Genomic DNA, 19,171 nt, shown 5'->3' on the forward strand with positions numbered 1-19,171 from the left:
ATTTGATGCTAACAAATCCTGATACAGGCAGTAAGAGCAGCTTGGTGGATTGGACTGGTGGTTGCTGATAGCAGCACCACTACCCTTCCAACTATGACCCAGCTAATTTTAACTAGTTGTTCCTTTCCATATTCTTACGTATTGTTATTAGCAAGACATGACATTTCATTACACTTCTGAAGTGATCCCTGTAAAGAGAAGTATACAAGAAGACTTGACAAAAGGCAGTCATCCAACCTTGACGGGAAGAACAAATGTTTCCTGCTTATGTTTTTCTACACAATGCCAGAGGAATTCATTTTTTAGTATCTTGTTCATAATCTTTTCCAAATCTTCTGTCTGTGGGGTTCTGTCTGTGATGTAGTTAGAACAATCTTTGGTATTCCTGTGGACAGATAATGAACATGGTTTAAGAAAAGACAGAAAACTGCAATAGTAGCTCAAATAGTCCAAATGGTAGAAGTAACCAGCAGGAATTCAGCAATAGCAAAAATAATTTGTAATCCCAATTGCAGTCTAACTAGCTTCAAAATGATACAGCTTAGGTCTGTGTTTTTTATTAAACAGCAGCTTTGCCTGTGATATTTACTAAATCAGGTGCATTTACTTGGTGGTGAAGGGATTCTCGGCCACCTCCAAGCGAGAAGAATCTTCAGATCTTGAAAAGTGCCTGTGGGCACAAATCAGAGGTGTTTAATCCCAAAGTTTAGATGAGAAATGAAATGTTGATACACAATCAAAACACAGAAGTATTTAGGGATTTTGTCTCATTATGAAGACTTCATGTAAGAACCAAAGCATCTATACCAAGGTCATTTTAAATTACTGTAGTATGTATTCAGACTGTAATTGTAGATTCATTCATAAAAATATTCTTCACACTAGATTCCTAAGCTATCACTTCTAACGCAAGTGGGAATGAAGACTTGGGCCCTCTAAGTCTTTAGGACTATATTACAGAAAGCAGTGCACAAACTAAAATGTCTTCCTGCTTGGTCTGTAATAGCTGCTCAGGTAAAAGTAAACACATTTCATTATGCCCAGGTCTCTAAAGCCATCTTTATCTTCCTTGTTAACAAACAAACAACCCTGTAACTACCTGCAATGGATGGAGGGACTGTTAGGATTTTCCTCACACGATTAGGTGCAAAAAGGTGCAATGCTCAGAGTAACCTCAAGGATGCAAGATCCTTCTCATCTGTAAGACTGGGAAAAGACAGCATTATACAATTCAGAGAATCAGAAGAGGGAAGGCAGGAGGGTGGCTCCTGTTCTGCTCCCCTACTAATGAAAACACACAGCATGGAAATGCTGCAGCAGGCTGACGGCAGTGAGAATCACAGAATATCCTGAGTTGGAAGGGACCATGATGATCATCGAGTCCAACTCCTGAAGATGCTGCTTACTCCAATGCCTGTGCAGTGCTGGGGAAGAGCACCAGCTCAGAAGTCAGCAAAGATGGAAAGCAAAATAGATGACGGGGGTTCTTGTTTGTTTTTCTCCCCTAGAGTATAAGTGCAGACCTGTTAAACTGCCCGTTTAAGCCACACCACTTTAATCTTATCCACCTCGCTCATTCAGCCCGGTCCCCGTATCAGGCTGTGCCCACATCTCCAGCACGATGCCTCGCTCCTGCCCAGCCCTCCAGCAGCGCTGCCCTCCTCAAGCTCGAGACAATTCCATACGCCTTCCATCTCCAACCACCTTTTGTAGACAAAGCTGTGCACACGCTGCCGCTTCCGCACTGAGAGCGGCACACATTTTAAAGCACGCATCACGGTACTTCCCGAAGCCGCTGACGGCTGAGCGGGTCGCACACCCCCAGTTCCGCGGCCTACTCCGGGGAACCCCGGCTCTCGGCCTCTCCCTCAGCCGCCCATCTCCCTCCCGGGGCCGGGGGCACTTCATTGCCCGGCCCCGCTCAGCTCCGCCCAGCCGCAGCCTCAGCCCCTCGGGCGGGCTCGGAGGAAGATGGCCGGGCACGGCGGGAGCAGCGAGGCGGCGCGGGGAGGCGGAGGCCGCGGCGTTGTGGTAAATGCAAGCGGCGCCCGGACCGGACCGGCCGCTCGGGACCCCTCCCGCTTCCCCGCCGCCCCTTCCTTCCTCCCCGCCCGTCCCACTCCGCGCTCGGCCCTGCCGGTTTCCCGCTTCTCTCTCGGTCCTTCCCCCGCTCCGAGCCTCGCTCCGTGCTGCTGCTTTAACGAAGTGTATTAATGGAGCTCGAGGTCCCCATAGAGCCGCTCCGGTCCCCGTCGCGGTGCCGGGCTGCCTCTGCGCAGCGCGGTCCCGTGAGGAGGCACCATCCCGCTTCTCGCCCTTGTGTGGCCGGAGGAAGCGAGAGCCTCAGAAAGGCGTTAGAGCACCGTGGGGATGAATGAATGACGCACAAATGAAGGAATGTACTCGTTATTCCATGGCGCAAATGAATTTATCCTATAAAACGGCGCGTTATCGCCGGCACCCCCTGGAAACGCTCTTTGGTTATCGCAGTGGTGGGATGTCAGCCGCGGTGCAGGGCAGCGGGCTCCACACGGGCTCCACATGGGCTCACAGCCTGAATGTCGCTGTATCTCGGCTGAGCTGCAGCCGCTGCCTTCTCCTGGTGGCCTCTGCCATGACCAGTGCCGCCTTCTGGTGTGATCAGTGCCTGTCCTAACCTGGGTCAGGGCACTGCGTTAGAGATGGACGTTCCTTACTGCATTGACATTTTAGGTTGGATGTTAGGGGGAAGTTCTTCACTAGGAGAGTGGTTAGGCCCTGGAACAGGCTGCCCAGGGAGGTTGTGGATGCCCCGTCCTTGGAGGTGTTCAAGACCAGGTTGGACAGGGCCCTGGGCAACCTGATCTAGTAAAGGTGTATGTTTGGTGGCCCTGCCAGGCAGGGGGGTTGGAACTACATGATCCTTGAGGTCCCTTCCAACCCGGGTCATTCAGTGATTCTGTGATTCTGTGACATTGTGCCTTTTGCTTGGTACCCTTCCAAAATCCAACCAGAAGGAAGGCAGTGCAGTGCAATTTGATTTGCATTTACAAAACGTGGATTTTGCTTGGTGCTCGGTTCTCTTTCTTCGTACCAAAGCAGATCCCAGGTCTTTGTTACTTTAAGGGAAGAGCTGTGCTTAGCCCCTCATGTGTGCCCACTTTGTTGGACAACAAAGCCAGCAGTGTTCCTCCAGAAGGTAGCTCAGTAGAATTTCTCCATTTTCTCTTTTCTTTCTCAATGGAAGCCTTTCAGTCCTTGCCATGGTTTTGTATTCTTATTTGTGCACATTCGATCAGCTTTGTGGAGGCTCACCGAGGAATTTCTGCTGGGCTGCTTGAACATGCCGAACGTGAACTTAACAAATAGCTGCTTCTTTCACTGTAGGATTTTTTTTTACACATTTGTGTACCAATAGAATTAGTATCTGTGTTTATTTACCTCATCAAAACAATCACATTTTTTCCTTAGGTTTTTTCATGGATTAAATCCAGAAGTACTTGTGAGTACTGTATTCAGTTTTGGGCTTCTCACCACAGGTAAAAAATTGAGTTTCCAGAGTGTACCCAGAGAAGGGCAACACAGCTGGTGAAGGATCTGGAGTACAAGTTGTATGGGGAGTAGCTGAGGGATCAGTTGTTCAATCTGAAGAAGAGGAGGCTCAGGGGAGACCTTATAGCTCTCTACAACTGCCTGAAAGGAGGCTGTGGTGAGGTGAGTGTCAGCCTCTTCTCCCAGGTAACAGCAATAGGATGAGAGGGAATGGTCTCAAGCTGTGCCAGGGGAGGTTCAGGTTGGATGGTAGGAACAATTTATTCTCAGAAAGAGTGGTGGCGCATTGGCACAGTCTGCCCAGGGAGGTGGGGGAGTCACTGACCCTGGAGGTGCTGAAGAACTGTTTGGATGTGGTCCTGAGGGATGTGGTTCATTGTAAATGGTGGAGATGGTTTGATGGCTGGACTAGATGATGTCAGTGGTCTTTTCCAACCTTAATGAGACTGAGGTTCTATAGAATGGAAGTTGAATTTAATTTGAGATTGATATTTTTTTAGTGCTGAGGTTAATCATACAGCTCACAAGCAGAATGCTCATCAGAATTGGCAGTTACCTGAAAATTGCCCTACACCATCACACTGATTAGCTTTGGGATAAATCAGATTTTCTAAGGCTTATTGTTGGGAAATGTCAGTTTGAAAGAAAGTAGACTATGGAATGGGCTTATTATGTTACAAAGTAATTAATTAGAAAGTACATATGAATTTAATCTTATTTGCCAAATGCCGGTGGACATTTGTAAATAAGAATTTCTTTATTCTAGTTCTTTATTCCCGAGAAGCAGAAGGATCGATGAACACATCAAGGTTTCATACTGGTGCTGTTTGTTTGTGACTTGAGTAAGAGCTGTCGGTTTGTATGAATTCTGAAGCAGTTTCAGTTCATTTCGTGTGATGTTGTGCACCCTGCTTAAAAACAGGTAATTTGATGAGAAAGGTGCCTGAGGAAGTGATACTGACAGGATTTCTAATAGCTCTTATACAATTCAAATCACTACCTGAAATTGTTTCCTCTTATGCTAAAGTGCTTGGGCTCAGAACCACGCCAGGCAGTTCATTGCTACAAAGTGTCAGCCACCCCTATGTCCTGAGAGGGAAGATAGGAAAACAGGCTTCCCAGGCCTTCAGCTGCAGTGTTTTTGAAGCAAGATTTGCCTCGTTAAAATTCATGCCGAGGAGTATATTTATACACTCCCGTTTCTGTGGAAACGAGGAACATAACTAAATAACTTTTTTCCTATGTGTAGTCTCAAGGCTTGTGTAAGTCAGGAAAAACTTTCATTGATTCCAGTGATCTCTGAGTCACGCTCTTTATGTGCAGACATACTAGCTGCCAACAAAGCTTTTTATTTTTATTTTTATTTTTATTTTTATTTATTTATTTTTATTTATTTATTTTTATTTTTTAATTTTTTGTACAGAAACTATTGGGCAGAGCTAAGAAACCTGACGGTGTGGGTGTCTCTAGTTGTCCGTGGATGTGCAATAAAACCCAACCAAACAAAAATCCATGTGATGTAGCACTGTTATCATGCAGCACTAAGCAGGACTGTGGGTAACTTCAAGACTGCAGATATGGAGGAACAGCTCAGCATTGGTTATGCTGTGTTAGCCTTGATACTTTACAGTCATGGTTTGTTGCTCTACTAGATGAAATTGTATGCAGCGTTAGTTTTGGTGACAGGCATTTAGAAGTTGTGTTTAATAGAAATGCCATGAGGAGGTGCGTTACTCAAAGACAAGTCTCTCACCATTTTTCCTGCTAATGTTCACATGGTCAAGGAGAAAGGTAATAAGTGATGAATGGTAATGATAATAATTCATGACTGTGAAGAAAACCTGTTAGGTGTCACTTTATTCTGAACCATAGAATTGTAGAGTGGCTTGGGTTGGAAGGGACCTTGAAACCCATCCAGCTCCAACCCCCTGCCATGGGCAGGATTGGCATCCACTGGACCCATCCCACCATCCAACCCAGCCTTGAGCACCTCCAGGAATGGGGCAACCACAACTCCTCTGGGTATCCTGTTCCAGTGCCTCACTGCACACTGAGTGAGAAATTTCTTCCTAATATCTAACCTAAATCTCCTCTCTTTATGTTTAAAAACAATCCCCATTGCCCTATCACTACCTGCTCATGTGAATTTTCAGTTTCACTCCTTTCTGTTAAGCTCCTTTTATGTACTGGATGGCCACGATATGTTTTCCCTGGAGCCTTCTCTTCTCCAAGTTGAACAAGCCTAACTCCCCCAGTCTTCTTTCATAGGAGGGGTGCTCCAGCCCTCTGATTATTTTTCATAGCTTTCCTCTGGACCTCTCCAACAGTTTCAGGTCTTTCTTGTGCTTGGAGCTCCTGACCTGGAGGCTGTAGTCCTGGTGGTGCCTCAGAAGAGCAGAGTAGAGGGGGACAATTACCTCCCTCACCCTGATGGTCACCCCTCTTTTGATGCAGTCCAGGAAACTGTTGGCCTTCCGCACTATGGCTCATGTTTAGCTTTTTATCCACCAGAATCCCTGAGTCCTTCTCCACAGGGCTGCTCACTATGGGTTCTTCTCCCAGTCTGTATGCTTATCTCTACAGACTGGAATCTCTGTACCTATACTGAAGAAAAATTTCATAGTGATTCCAAGAACCATTTTAAACCTGTAGGTCTTGTCTTCCATACAGAACTGCATCTTGAAAAATAGCTGATGAGGAGTTGTAGATTTTCGTTTTTCTTAAAAATCTACTGATAACTTTGCCTGATTTTTCCCTTACGTTATCTTTACTATTATCCTAACTGTTGTTTTCTGACAGTTATGAAGCTAACGTCTATTAAATCTTAAAATACTTTTTGCTGTAAATGTGTGAGTTCACAAACTAGCTGATACATTGACACTTGGTAATAGTTTATCTTGGATCACTTATCTAAATTAGGAACCTCGCCTTTGCCAAGATGGAGTCTTTCACTGATTTTTATGAATACAATCCATGAACCACATCATTTACTACATGTACTATTGTGTCTATAGAATATGTGACTTTACACTACCTCTAAAACAGAAATCCATGGTTTTCGTTTATGATTTTATACCTTCCAAGCCCACTGTCTCAATCACCCTTCGCAGAGTCCTTTCTATCTGGTAGTCTTACATTTGTATTTCTGTTTGCAAGTAGTAAGAAACTTAGACTTGCTGCTAGTTTAGTATTATTTCCTCTCTCTGTCTAACTGTAACTCAAGTGAATTTTCACATTCTTTGGAAAAATAAAATAAAAAACCCCACTAACATTTAATTTCTGAGGTATACTAGAAGCAAAATAATGAGTAGAAAAAATAAAATGATGACTTCTGATTAGATAATTTTGAAGCTTATTTTTTTATGTGTCAGCATGTATTGAAGAGTGTGTCATTCTATTATTTCAGTACAGCATACTAAACCAGTGAATTCATATCAGTTATACACAGTCAAACACCATGAGGTATTCCTAACAGTATTATTTAATACTCAGATTTCAGATGATTGGCCTGGATACAGTCTGGATTTGTTCACTTATCCACAGCACTACTATGGAGATCTGGAATATGTGCTTATTCCTCATGGCATTATTGTTGACAGGTATGTGTTGTTTTTTTGTTACTAAATAAATGCTCTGGTCAGTATTATTGTTCTTTTTTGTTATTTGTGTTATCCCCAGATAGTGTATATATATAACATTTGCCCTAATATATTGTATTATAAATTTATTTGTTTAATTTGAGATGTAAAAATACTGCTTGACAGTTAAGAAATACTAGACTTGTTGCCTCTTGCAACTCACTGTGTAGTTTGTTTCACCTCATTTGTGATTTGGACACTGAATGGTACATGATTCCCACAAAAAAGAGCATGTGATTATGTAGAGACTCTGGTACTGAAGTGCAAGTGTACAGGAGGGATGAACCAACATAGGAAGGACAAGTACAAAGCTCTGCCCATAGCAATACCTCAGTGTTCCTTTTTGCACTTTGCCTTATAAAAAGTGAGAAAAAAAATTATTTGAGTACAACTTTGAGAGTTCCCTGATAGAAATAATTAATCTAGACTAACCCAATTGGTCCAGACTGCACCAATGACTTCTGTCATTTAAGTTGTGTAGAGAGCCGGCCAGCCTAGGAGGAAAGCATGGAGTGGGCTGTTTGGCCAACATCTATGTTTGGAGTATGACAGTGAGAAAGCATCATCAACCATCGTACCTTTTAGTTCCTGTATGCAATCAGTGTGTGCAGCTGTGGTGCTTTGATATCTGTGGTAGTCCAACTCAGCGTTGATTCTCAGTTGTTATTTTGATATGCTGTTTAAAGTCTTCCCAGAAAGTTACAAAATGGAAATGGTGTTTTTTAACAAAGTATTGGGAATGTAGAATCATGGAACCATTTAGGTTGGAAAAGACTGATAAGATCATCTAGTCCAACCAGTCTGAATGGATTTAATGGGATGTTTTTTAACCTGCAGCTTTCTTACCTTCCACGTTTAAACAGCCAGTTACAAGTATTGAAATTGTTGGAATTCCTTGAGAGATGATTGTAAACATCCATCTTAAGGAAGAGTAATAACTCCTATATTTGTTTCAAATACAAGCTTTCTTTCATCACCTTTTCAGCTACCATTGTGTTCAATTTTCTGTCTTTTTCTGTTTAAGGTCAACTGACTCTTAATTTGTGTTTTTAAATATGTATGTAACTACTTTATTTCTCATGAGATTCAGTATAAATTTGCCTGAAGTTAGTGCTGAACTCCAGTGGTTTGGTATTTTTGTACTCCAGCAAAATGAATTCCACTCTCTTTTTGTGCTCTTCCAGAGAAAACTCATTCTGTTCTGATGGAAGAGGAAACAGAATTGAATATACTGTGACCGTGTAAAATTTTCATGTAGGAAGAAGGCTCAGTACTTGAGAAAATTATCTTGTCTCTGTACATAGGTTTAAAAACTGGTATGCTTTCACTGAGTACATTGTAGTCTGTTCTGGAGTTCAGACTCATTGGACATGGTTTAGTGGGAGCTGTTGGTAATAGGTGAACGGTTGGACTGGATGATCTTTTAGGTCATTTCCAACCTTGGTGATTCTGTGATTCTATGAAAATACCAAGAGGTCTTTGGAATTTTTGAAAATTTCATCTCCAGAGACAATCCAAGAAATAATATAAATCAATATCATCAGAAAAATGGTTCTTCTGAATAAAAAGTTTTCCCCATAATTCTCAGACTTGATAAGAGATGATAAAAGACTATTCAATGAAAAAAGGAAGTGAAAAACTTTTATTAATCTTGATCCATACTTCAGTAAAAAGAATTGCATATTTAAGATCTAACAAGATAATCTCAACGTACTGTCTGTTTTCTGAATCTATAAATATGAATTGTTGCTTTACAGAATTTTCTTGAGCATTACGAAGATGTGAGAATGATGTGTCGGGTCATAACTGGTCTATTAGCCTCTATTTAGTGTTTGTTTTCTCTCGTACATGCATACATGTAGATTTCACTCAAGTTCAATGTATTTATATAGGGGCAAACGCATTTCTAAATTATTGCAAGTAGAGAAAAAACAAGATCATCAAAGAGACAGGATAAATTATGGGATTTATCTATTGGTAAATTGCATCATGTCAAAAAGTGCATCCTTACTGAATCTACTAATCTAATTCAGAGACCAAAGAACTTCCCAGAAAAAAAAGTGTCTACAGAAAACAATGCACTGAGTTGTCCTTGCTCAGAACGTTAAAGGGCATTCTTTGGTTTTCTGCTGATCTCAGTTTTACCTCTAGCAATGACCAGGTATTTGTTTTAGATCTGTAATACTCTCTACATTGTTCTTTAGAAATGAAAGTTATTTAAGGTGAACACTCAAGTTTATTGTTTTCAAGATGAAAAATTCTGTGCTATTGAGTGGCAGCAATGTTGTGTCTTTTGGTTTCAGTCTGCCACCACTGTGTTTGCAATGTGAAATTACCAAAGAGAAGTCACTGCAACTGCAGTGGGACATAATCTTGATTATTCTCATGTGTGTGATGCAGAACAAGTCACTTACACTGCACTCTACATAACATTTTTATTGATGATACATGTCTTTATAGTACTTGCTTATGTTTTTATTAAAATTGTACTTTTAGCATCTTCCAAAGCTTGAAATAATTTTAATAATTCCTCCATCTTTCATTTGATTTAATGTTCCCAGGTAGTAAATAAAATAATCAGGTATATCATTTTACAGAAATATTGAAGTTTCCTTCAAGGTAAATGCAGTGTTTCATCTATTACTTTGAAGTCTCTGAAGTGCTTATGAATTCAACACACATTGAGATGTGTTACTCATTTTTATATAATTGGGAAATCAATAAATTTAAGCTTATCCAGTTTGATGCACACACTTTACATCTTGCATCCAGCCTGCATGTCTGCCTGTTGTGAACTTCATTCAGTCCCACTCAAACCAAGTCAACGTACTCAAGCAGACTGTGGGCCGTGCAATATTTTCATCATTCTATTTCCTCGTAACCATACAGAAAACATACCATAAACTTAGGGAACACACACCTAATGTTATTTTATCTTTCTTTTTTCTTCCCCCAGGACAGAACGACTGGCTAAAGATATTATGCAAGACATTGGAGACAATGACATTGTGGTTCTCTGTGTACTCAAAGGTGGCTACAAGTTCTGTGCTGACCTTGTGGAGCACATTAAAAATCTCAGCAGAAATTCAGAAAGGTTCATCTCCATGAAAGTTGATTTTGTTAGACTGAAAAGTTACCACGTAAGTCACCAACCAGTTGTATGTTCATAACAAATAATGGACTCCCACAATTGTGATGTTTTTCTAATTATAAGAAAAAAGCTTTGAAAAACCTTTGTTTCAAAATATTTTTTGTGGTCTTTTTTTCCCAAAATATTTGTTCATGGCTCTGTATACTTTATGAATAGTAGGAGTGATGGTAAGAAGCGTCCTCAAGCTGTATTTATTATTTAGTCTGTCATCACTTTTGGACATAAAATTATCCAAGTTCTCATCCTGTAGAATGTCTACATGTTGTTTGTTCTTGAAATCCTCAACAGTTCTGTTAAGTTTATTTCATGTTACTTCTTTTTACATTCCCTCTGTCCCTCCACAGTTTGGCACAACTTCATGGAAATAAATCTCTGCCATATTAAATGCTGAGAAAATGAAGTGCTTTGCTCCTCATAACATGCAGTTTACATGGAGCCAAAGTATACCACTAGATGATGATAGTGCTTTATAAGAAAATTAAATAAGACGTTGAACCAAATGCAGTGCTGAGGCAAGTTCTATGTCTTCCTGTTATCTTCTGAAGAAGTTATGCAGTAATGATTCATCTGTCTCTGTGGGGCAATGATAATGAGATGGCCTGCATTTCTTTGGAGTGTGCGATTACAATTTCTGTTTGCATAAGCTGTACATATTTATATTCCGCCTCGTACTTCTCATTCACACTCATAGAAAGGGAACATTTCTAGAAGCTGCCCTAGAAATGCCTGAGGAAGTACACCAAATACATGGAATGATTTCACTCTGAGCACAGATGGAACTTGCTGAATCCAAGAGCTTCCACAATACCTGTGTCCTTTCTACAGACAGAGGCTGATTGGTGGGCATTTGGCTCTGCCCTCAATAACCATATGCTTTTCCTAATTTTTGCAAATCCAACCCTTTTTTTCCATCATAGGAGAGAAGAGTACGAGGGCCTTTTGTCTCTGTTTGGTTAGAGTTTGGTCCTAGGACTTCTGTTCCAAGAACTAGTAAGGTCTGTGGAGGACATGTGCAACACAAAGACTGTACAGTACAGTTTCAAGTTATTTACCAGTATTATAGAACTAATCAATAAATCAGAATATTAGATTAGTCTTATTCAAAGAAATACATAGAAATTACAGTAGATTTTTCAACGTAGTAATGACAGCAATTCAGTGGTACTGCCTGGAGAATAATGCAACTATTTAAACTGTTTTGTGGGGCTTTTTATAGGTAATGCCCATAATTTTCCTACTGAGTTTTCTCTTATCCAGTGTGAAGATGCCGCAGTTTTAATGTGTAATGTGTTTTAATGGGTGACGAGTCGGCTCTTATTAGCAATGCCAACCCATGATCCTTAAGTGACAGGAGACATATACCACTGAAGTTTGGAAATCTTCACATCACTACTTAAGAAATAAAGTAACAGCATACTATATGAAGCTGAAACTGCAATACAAATTTGGGCATATGTACAGGATGCAATCATCAAGGCTAAGTCCTGGATGATCCTAGCTGATGGCTGTGGATATTTTGAGTGCTTCAGCAGGAAGTAAACTCCTTCCCTAGAACTCCTGATTGCATCTAATTTCTAGAACTTAAATATTTCTCATAAGTGCTTCCCAGCAGATGTCAGACTGAAATGATTCTTGATTGGAACAGAACTGTCCTTGGAGCAATGCTTGATGTCTGCCTTGTTTTGAGAAGCTGAACAATACTGGAGTGTAAATTCAAGATGACATTAACATTTGTGGGTTCATTCAGTGAATGATCTGTAGTTGTCACACTGACAAAAGTATTACTACCTGCTACCGTTTGTGTTTTGAACTACGGCTGTGTCCAGTTCTGTTGCAGGTAAGGGGAGTTTGACTGAAATTTCAGATCATAGCCCCGTGCAACACAGCTCTGGTCAGAACACTGGAGCTGTTATTAGTTTGAATCACTCTGCTTTCCAACTTTATATGAGACTTCCAAACCCTTTGTGTCAGTTTATTCTGTAATAGCATACCCACAGTGATTTATACTTCAATATGAGGCACATAATTACAGTTATAGAAATAAGACTGTGAAGTCGAAACATTACCAATTTCACTCATTTCCTTCCTTTTGCCTTTTCTGTTCTGCTTTCTATAAAGACTTATTATTACTCTTGACTCATTTTTTTCTGTTTTTATCCCTCTTTCATTTTACAAACATAGTCCTTTTCATGTAATTAATCCTGCTTCCTTTTACTAACTGCTCTTTATTTCTCTCTAAAGGGAGTCCTGCTGCTCTCAATGTACTTCTTTCAGATATGTATCCTTTCCCACCCCTCCAGCTGTATAAAACCAACAACTAACTTCATCTCAAATTCATGGGATTTTTGAATTGTCTCATTCCAGCTTCAGAACCAAAAGGTTAGTTAACTTTTAGAGGTCATACTTCAAACTGGGGAGATCCTGATTTAACTGCATAGTAAAAATGGGCTGCAATTGTGACCTAAATTCAGATGCTGGCATCAGTGAAAATATCATTAATCTTCTTCATTCAAATGAATTGATTTTTTTATAAAGCATATTACATTTAACTTCTCTGGGTATTGGCAATATGAGTGGCTGCTTGTACTTCTAGAGTAAGGATAGTTTTATATGATTCGGGAGGTACTGAAATATGTACATAAGTCTGATTATTTTTATGAGAAAATTCCCATGTTTTGCATGTATTGTCTTGTTTCAGGCATGTCAGTTTACTGAATTCCGTTTGTATGAAAGTAATATGGGATAACACTGTTCATTATTTAATTCCAACATAAGAAACTAGCTTAAAAATTCTGTTTATGTTCTTAAAATCTAAGGTAGAACTATGTAATTATTTCTTTACAAGTGGTATATTTCTGCACTTACAGGTACAAAATTTGCTTACAAATTAAGTACGCTTATTTTTTTCTTTATTGATCTACACCTGAGCTTTTAAGTGTCTGTGCACATGTTGTAGAATGGATAGCCAAGAAGTTTATACATTTTAGCATTCTGGTGAGCCAAAGAAATGGAAAAACACAGTTCAGATTCTATAGGAAGTAAAAATATGCTTTCAGACAAGTCTGCAACCTGTGCATTCAGTTACAGGAATTCTATTGAAGGTTTAAGAACCAATGAGTCTAGTGGGTAGATGGAGAAGTACTGAAGTAGTCCTCTCCTGAAATATGATGCAGGTATGGATCATCTGAGTGGTGCTGCTGACACATTAGAAAGAAGTGATGCCATCCAGAAGGACCTGGACAAACTGAAAAGGTAGACCTGTGTGAACCTAATGAGGTTCAACAAAGCAAAGTGCAAGGTTTTGCACTTGTGTCAGAGTAATCTCAGATACATATATAGACTGGAAAAAGAACTTGAAAGTAGCCCTGTGGAGAACGACCTGTGAGTCCTGGTGAGTGAAAAGCTCAACATTAGCCAGCAGTGTGCCCTTGCAGCTCAGAAGGCCAATGGTATTCTGAGCTCCATCAGATGAGGGGTTGCAGCAGGGACAGAAAGGTGGTTATCCCTCTCTACTCTGCTCTCATGGGGCCCTATCTGGAGTAATGTGTCTGGGTCTGGGACACCCAATACAGGAAAGATGCAGAGCTATTGGAGAGGGTCCAGAGGAGGGCCATGATCAGAGTGCTGGAGAGTCTCAATGGCATAGCTTTTCCTGTGAAAAGCATATTGAGCTAAAGTAGGAGTGAGACTGATAATTTTCTTATAGACTTGTGATTTCTTTGGGTATCCCTGTGTGGACTAACATGACAGGAGACCAATCATCTCTGTTTCTTTGAACTTGCATAGTGCACTTCTTAAAGAGGATAGTAGACCCATTGTGGCAGTCAGATTATATATCAAAGTTACAGATCCCATGCCAAACAAAGATTATTGCAGAATATTGATCTGTTTTCCATGCAGTGCCTGTGGATTCTAGAAATGCATTTTTCATCTTCTGGTAGCAGGAAGATTTTGTTGAAAATCATCCTGGAAAAATATGAATGAACTTCAAAGGAGTCTTGTTTGCTACTTTGGAGGGAACTTGTAGAGAATTATGTGGACTGAGCCAATTCATGTAGTCCTTTAAAATTAGTACATTATTTATAGTTTCCAGAACATAACTAATAAAGAAAAATGGCCTTGAATTGTAATCCGTGCACAATGGTTGCATTGAAGCCGGTTCACAAACAAATCCATTGATATGATCTGTTTCCTCTTCAGCCTCCAGTTGTTTGAAATATATTTACAACTGTTGGTTATTAATCTTGGCATAAACAGGCCCATTACTGCTGCAAAATTCTGAAAACAAGCAACAAAACAATCATTGTTTAGTAGAAATCTGAATGTTTTTGTCCATATGAGGCCATTTCAGTAAATAGTTTTGCTAAACTGTTCTACTGTAGGAGTAAGGAGACAGAGGGATTTTATAATGAGTAAGTTGAAAGCTAGTTAGTAAATGTAGTAAAACAGTTTATTTTTCTGCTACGCAGCTTAACTTCTCATATGCCATTATTAAGTACTTGGATTTTGAAAAACACAGCAACATGACACATCAGACTGTAACCACTGTGTAAAATGTACGTCTGTTCTTTGTTCCTATTCAAGATAATTTTATTGAATGGAACTTTTTAAGCGTGAACTTTGTGTTTAGATCTTAAAACATTAAGTTGTAATCTATACCCTAGAAAAGCAAGTAACTTCTTATTGATTTTACTACTGCAGCAACAGAGAAGAGACAGCTAAGTGCATTGCTTGGGTTTAATGATTTGCATCCAATCCCTGAGCAATGTCATGATGATTGTTTATCTCCATATCTACATGCTGTGAAAACACAGCTTATGATCTGAGAAAAACATGTGTCCTGAGATGAAAGGGACCACACATTATCTCTTTCAGTTAGTTGCAGGTTTTCTCTTGGGCTAGTTGTGCTAGTTGTGAATTCCCTTTATTTTGCTTCATTCGCACAATTTGGTTGACGATCGTTTCCTCTTCCTTGCTATTAAGGAGCCATGGAAGGATTAGAAATTGGAGGCTACGTGCTAGAATGAATTCCTTTGAACCATAAGGCCAAATTTTGCAATTCTTACACAGGATTGAACTCCATACTATCTGCAGAAGATCAATTTGATGGGTAAATGAATAGCTCCAGTGTAGGGCTTTATTTGTCTGACTTAGAGAGTGGCTGTGCACGCACTACACTTAAAAAAAATAGTAATTTTCTAAACCTTTTTCAGGTCCAGAGCTTGTGATCAGTCCTGTAGACACTGAACACCCACACAGAGATTAAAATTCTGCAACTCACATACTTTTAGAAGATAATTGGCAACAAAAATGCCTTTAGTCTACAGGAGCTACCAGTGTTACCGATATGGACCTTAAGTTGTAGCTGTGCTGAGAAATGTGTTCTAGTGAGGATAGACAGTGCTGCCAAATAGATGTCTGCCATATGGGTGAGTGAAACATGGGATTCTTGGGACTAGAATTCTATTGCAAGCTTTGCCAGAGGGATCTTGTCTTGATGTACTTTTCCATAGATAAAATTATCTTTGGATCCTCAAGTAGTAGTATCTTTTTGAGTAAAAAGCTCTGCAGAATGCTCAGTCTTGTGAAGACTAATGAGTAAAAGGTCCTTTAGAGATACAAGCTGAAGATACTCTGAAATTTTAAGTGGGCACTAAAGCTGTCTTTGGATTTCTGGTGGATTTCATCATTTTCTGAAACTTCATGAGACCTGATGTCTCATTAATAAGATGAGGAGCAGTGCAATCAGAACATATTTTGTGCAGGGAGAATGTTTAAAGTGCTAGAATTCACAGCCCTCCAAACTCCTCCAATCTGTGTCCAAATGTTCATTTTCCCAGTGTTAAGATTTGTTTAAAAACAGAAGGATTTTCCTGAGGGAAACAAAAACCACTTTGAGTTGCAGCAGCGTCTGACTGCAAAGTGTCAGCCTCAGAGACACTCAGACTTTTCAGAGAAATAACTGAACAAGTGTTAGTAGTGGAAATTGTCCCAAAAGCTGATTCTTGCAACTGGCTGAATAATTACAAAAATAATCATGAGAGGAATGTCAGCCCAATTGGTTAAAATGTGAGTGCTGTTAGCAGTGTGACAAGACGACAGCTGTGTGAAGAACTCATGCCAGACACATCTGTGTCAGTTCTAGGTTTGATGTATAAGGTAAGACTCTGGAAATAGGCCTTTATTTTTTTCCCCTGATTGCATCTGCACTGACTGGAGCAGTGACAGCCTCCTGGTATTCTGCGCTGGGTGTGGTGCCCTCGTGCCAGTCACATTTGCCAGCTCGGTTTCTTCTGAGCACAGTTCAGCCCACGTGAGAGTGAGGCTTCCCATCCAAACTGCCCCAGCCAGCTAGGTCCATTTCTAGTGAACCAGCTGCACACAGGCACCTCAGGCTGCCAGCAGCCCCTGCCAAAGGGTGTTACAAGCAGCTGGGATAGCTGGTGAGCGCTAAGTTGCACAGCCAGCTCTGCTTCAGCTGGAGGCATAGGTCTGCCCATAGCCTGGGGATCCTCCATACTGGAGGTGCAGCCTCAGACCCTGCCACTCCTTTGTCTGAAATGCACTTTAGAGGGAGTATGGATCAACTCTGATTGCTTTTGGAGACCCAGCCTACCTTGCCTGGTGCTCTGAGGCCAGGTGGGGAAAGCTCTACTATACATAATAAAATGAGATCTGAACACTGAGTGTCGTGATCTGGAGGTGGCTGCTCTCCTAGGCATCCACAGCTCCATTCAATCTGATTGCAGAGCTGTGAGATATGAGGGCTTAAAGCCATCACTTGCTCGAGGCTGTCTTGAATGTAAGAAGAAATAAAGTGTTTCTGATTGATTTTAATTAAAACATACAGCATTTCCTGTTGGACACTGCTTACAGGTCAAAGTGTTAGTAGTAATCTAAGGCACGGATTGTGGGCATAGTTCAAGAAAGGTCATTACAAACCTATCATACAGGCAGTTTATCAAGCTCATCTATAATGTAAAACTTGCTCTTAGAAAGGTGATCCCTGTAACTTTATGCATCAGATAATACACCTACACATCACTTAAATATGTTAACACCATCTGAATTCCAAGGGACTTTTTTTTTAAAGTATGAGTAAGTGTTTGAGTGATTCACATATAAAAGATTTGGGGGAACCAAACAGATCAGCCGGGGGAGAGCTGAGTAGGAAGCGGCCTGATTGCCATGGGGACAGAATGGGAACAGATGTGGCAGTGAAGGCAAGGTTGTACCGAGCTTCTCCAGCACTATCAAAATACTGTTTTAGGGAATTTATGAGACACATTAATGCTGGCAGTTGCCTTCCTTCTCAAGAAACTTCATTTTTAGCCATCGTTTGCTGCTTAGCTGTTGCCTGCCTTTATATTGCTCTGTGTTTTTTAGATGTGGAATTCTAACTGAAAAAAAAACCAAACATATATATATGCACACTTTTCAGATAATGCGTGGTGAAAGCATCAAGGAATATCATTTAAGGTCATTCAAGAGATCTTCTTTTCCAAGAATGAGATTCTAAAGTTCCCCTGGATACAGTATTTGTTGTAAAGCAGCAGTTCGCTACAAAGCCTAAAAAATTACAATTTAGTCTTAGCAAAATATTTTGTTTCATATTCTGTCAAAAATGTAGTAAGCTACATCTGAATGATGACATCTGCAACAATACTGTATGTCATCAATAGGAGAGACCATATTTGCGGGCTGCTTTGTGATGTCTAGTGACAGAGAGATAGGCTCTTCCCTATATGAAAGGTCCAGATTGTAATGGTTGCTAATCCTGTTGTACAAATAAGATCTGGCAAGATTGAAAGTACCTTGCCATGTTTATGCATTGGCAAAGTATCACCTTGATTTACTTATTTGGATGCTAATAATACCATTTAGTGTGTGGTTTTTTAAATTAAGATCTGAAATGGGGCAAAATTAATTAAAAGAAGCCTGAGGGTTCTAATTTTCCCAAGGAATTCTATGACTCTGTTCTACTGGCATCTCTTAAATGCTGTTTCTTAAAACAGATCATAGCATGAGCGATGTGCCACACCTCAGGGATGCTGTAAGGCATAAAACAAAAGGGTTACTGTAAAGGATTATAATGATAACAAGAAGTGCTGTGTTACTGCAGTGCTTATTAGTGTGACAAATACAAAATTGGTTTCCCTCTCTCTTTGATAAACAGAAGTTTGAATATTTAAATGAAGAAGAAATACTAGAAAATAACTTTGCAAGACAACCAATAAAGTTTTTGTATTGTCTGAAGTTTCCAAGTTGTCACTAGCCAAGGGACTAACTGTAATGGTATGAGAGAGCACCACAGAGCTGTAGTAGTTGTAATAGTCAGTTGTACACTAGGCTTCAGATTGCTGGGGGGGATTAAACATTTGAGTTTTTTATCTCTTGAAAATTTGCTTAAACTTGTCTGTCTGTTGTTTCAGCCCATTGCTGTTTGACAGGTTTGAAGGTTTTTCTCCTAGCTTCCTTTAATCATCAAATCCTAGAAGCTGCTGATAGTCAGGGTCAGGAGGTGCTTAGTCTAGATGAAGCTGTTTTCTCCCTTCCTATCAGAAGCCCTCAATGTTTTTAGTACAGAACTACAAACTTGCTGTACTTTTTTTCACTGTTAGTTTACTTTTCTGTGCTACTTTTCAGTGGAATTAGAAACACAAGATAAGATGGTACACGTGGATCTGGTAGTGTCCCAGCTGGCATAGTAACACTAGGAAATGTGACTCCTAATCCTGCTGCTGTGATGCTCGGGTATGTAAGGATAAACAATAATTGGGTAAAAGATACTCCACTTAGTATAGACTTAAACCAACAGTGATCTTTTTTTGCTGACTACAGTATAGTGGAC

The 19,171-nt window shown here is 40.2% G+C and overlaps 1 protein-coding gene across 3 annotated transcripts in view; it reads left to right on the forward strand.

Moving 5' to 3' along the window:
* Nucleotides 1-1,924: 1,924 nt before the first annotated feature.
* PRTFDC1 (phosphoribosyl transferase domain containing 1) overlaps nt 1,925-19,171 on the forward strand; it is a 42,531-nt gene continuing 25,284 nt past the window's right edge. For all 3 annotated transcript variants that reach the window (XM_015853268.1, XM_015853269.1, XM_015853270.1), the window contains exons 1-3: nt 1,925-2,031; nt 7,024-7,130; nt 10,126-10,309. In XM_015853268.1, coding sequence (XP_015708754.1) covers nt 1,972-2,031; nt 7,024-7,130; nt 10,126-10,309 — 351 coding nt within the window. In that variant the 5' untranslated portion in view covers nt 1,925-1,971. The remainder of the gene's footprint in view (nt 2,032-7,023; nt 7,131-10,125; nt 10,310-19,171) is intronic.

This window comes from Coturnix japonica, chromosome 2 (genome assembly GCF_001577835.2).
Source record: "Coturnix japonica isolate 7356 chromosome 2, Coturnix japonica 2.1, whole genome shotgun sequence".
In the NCBI taxonomy this organism is placed as follows: domain Eukaryota; kingdom Metazoa; phylum Chordata; class Aves; order Galliformes; family Phasianidae; genus Coturnix; species Coturnix japonica.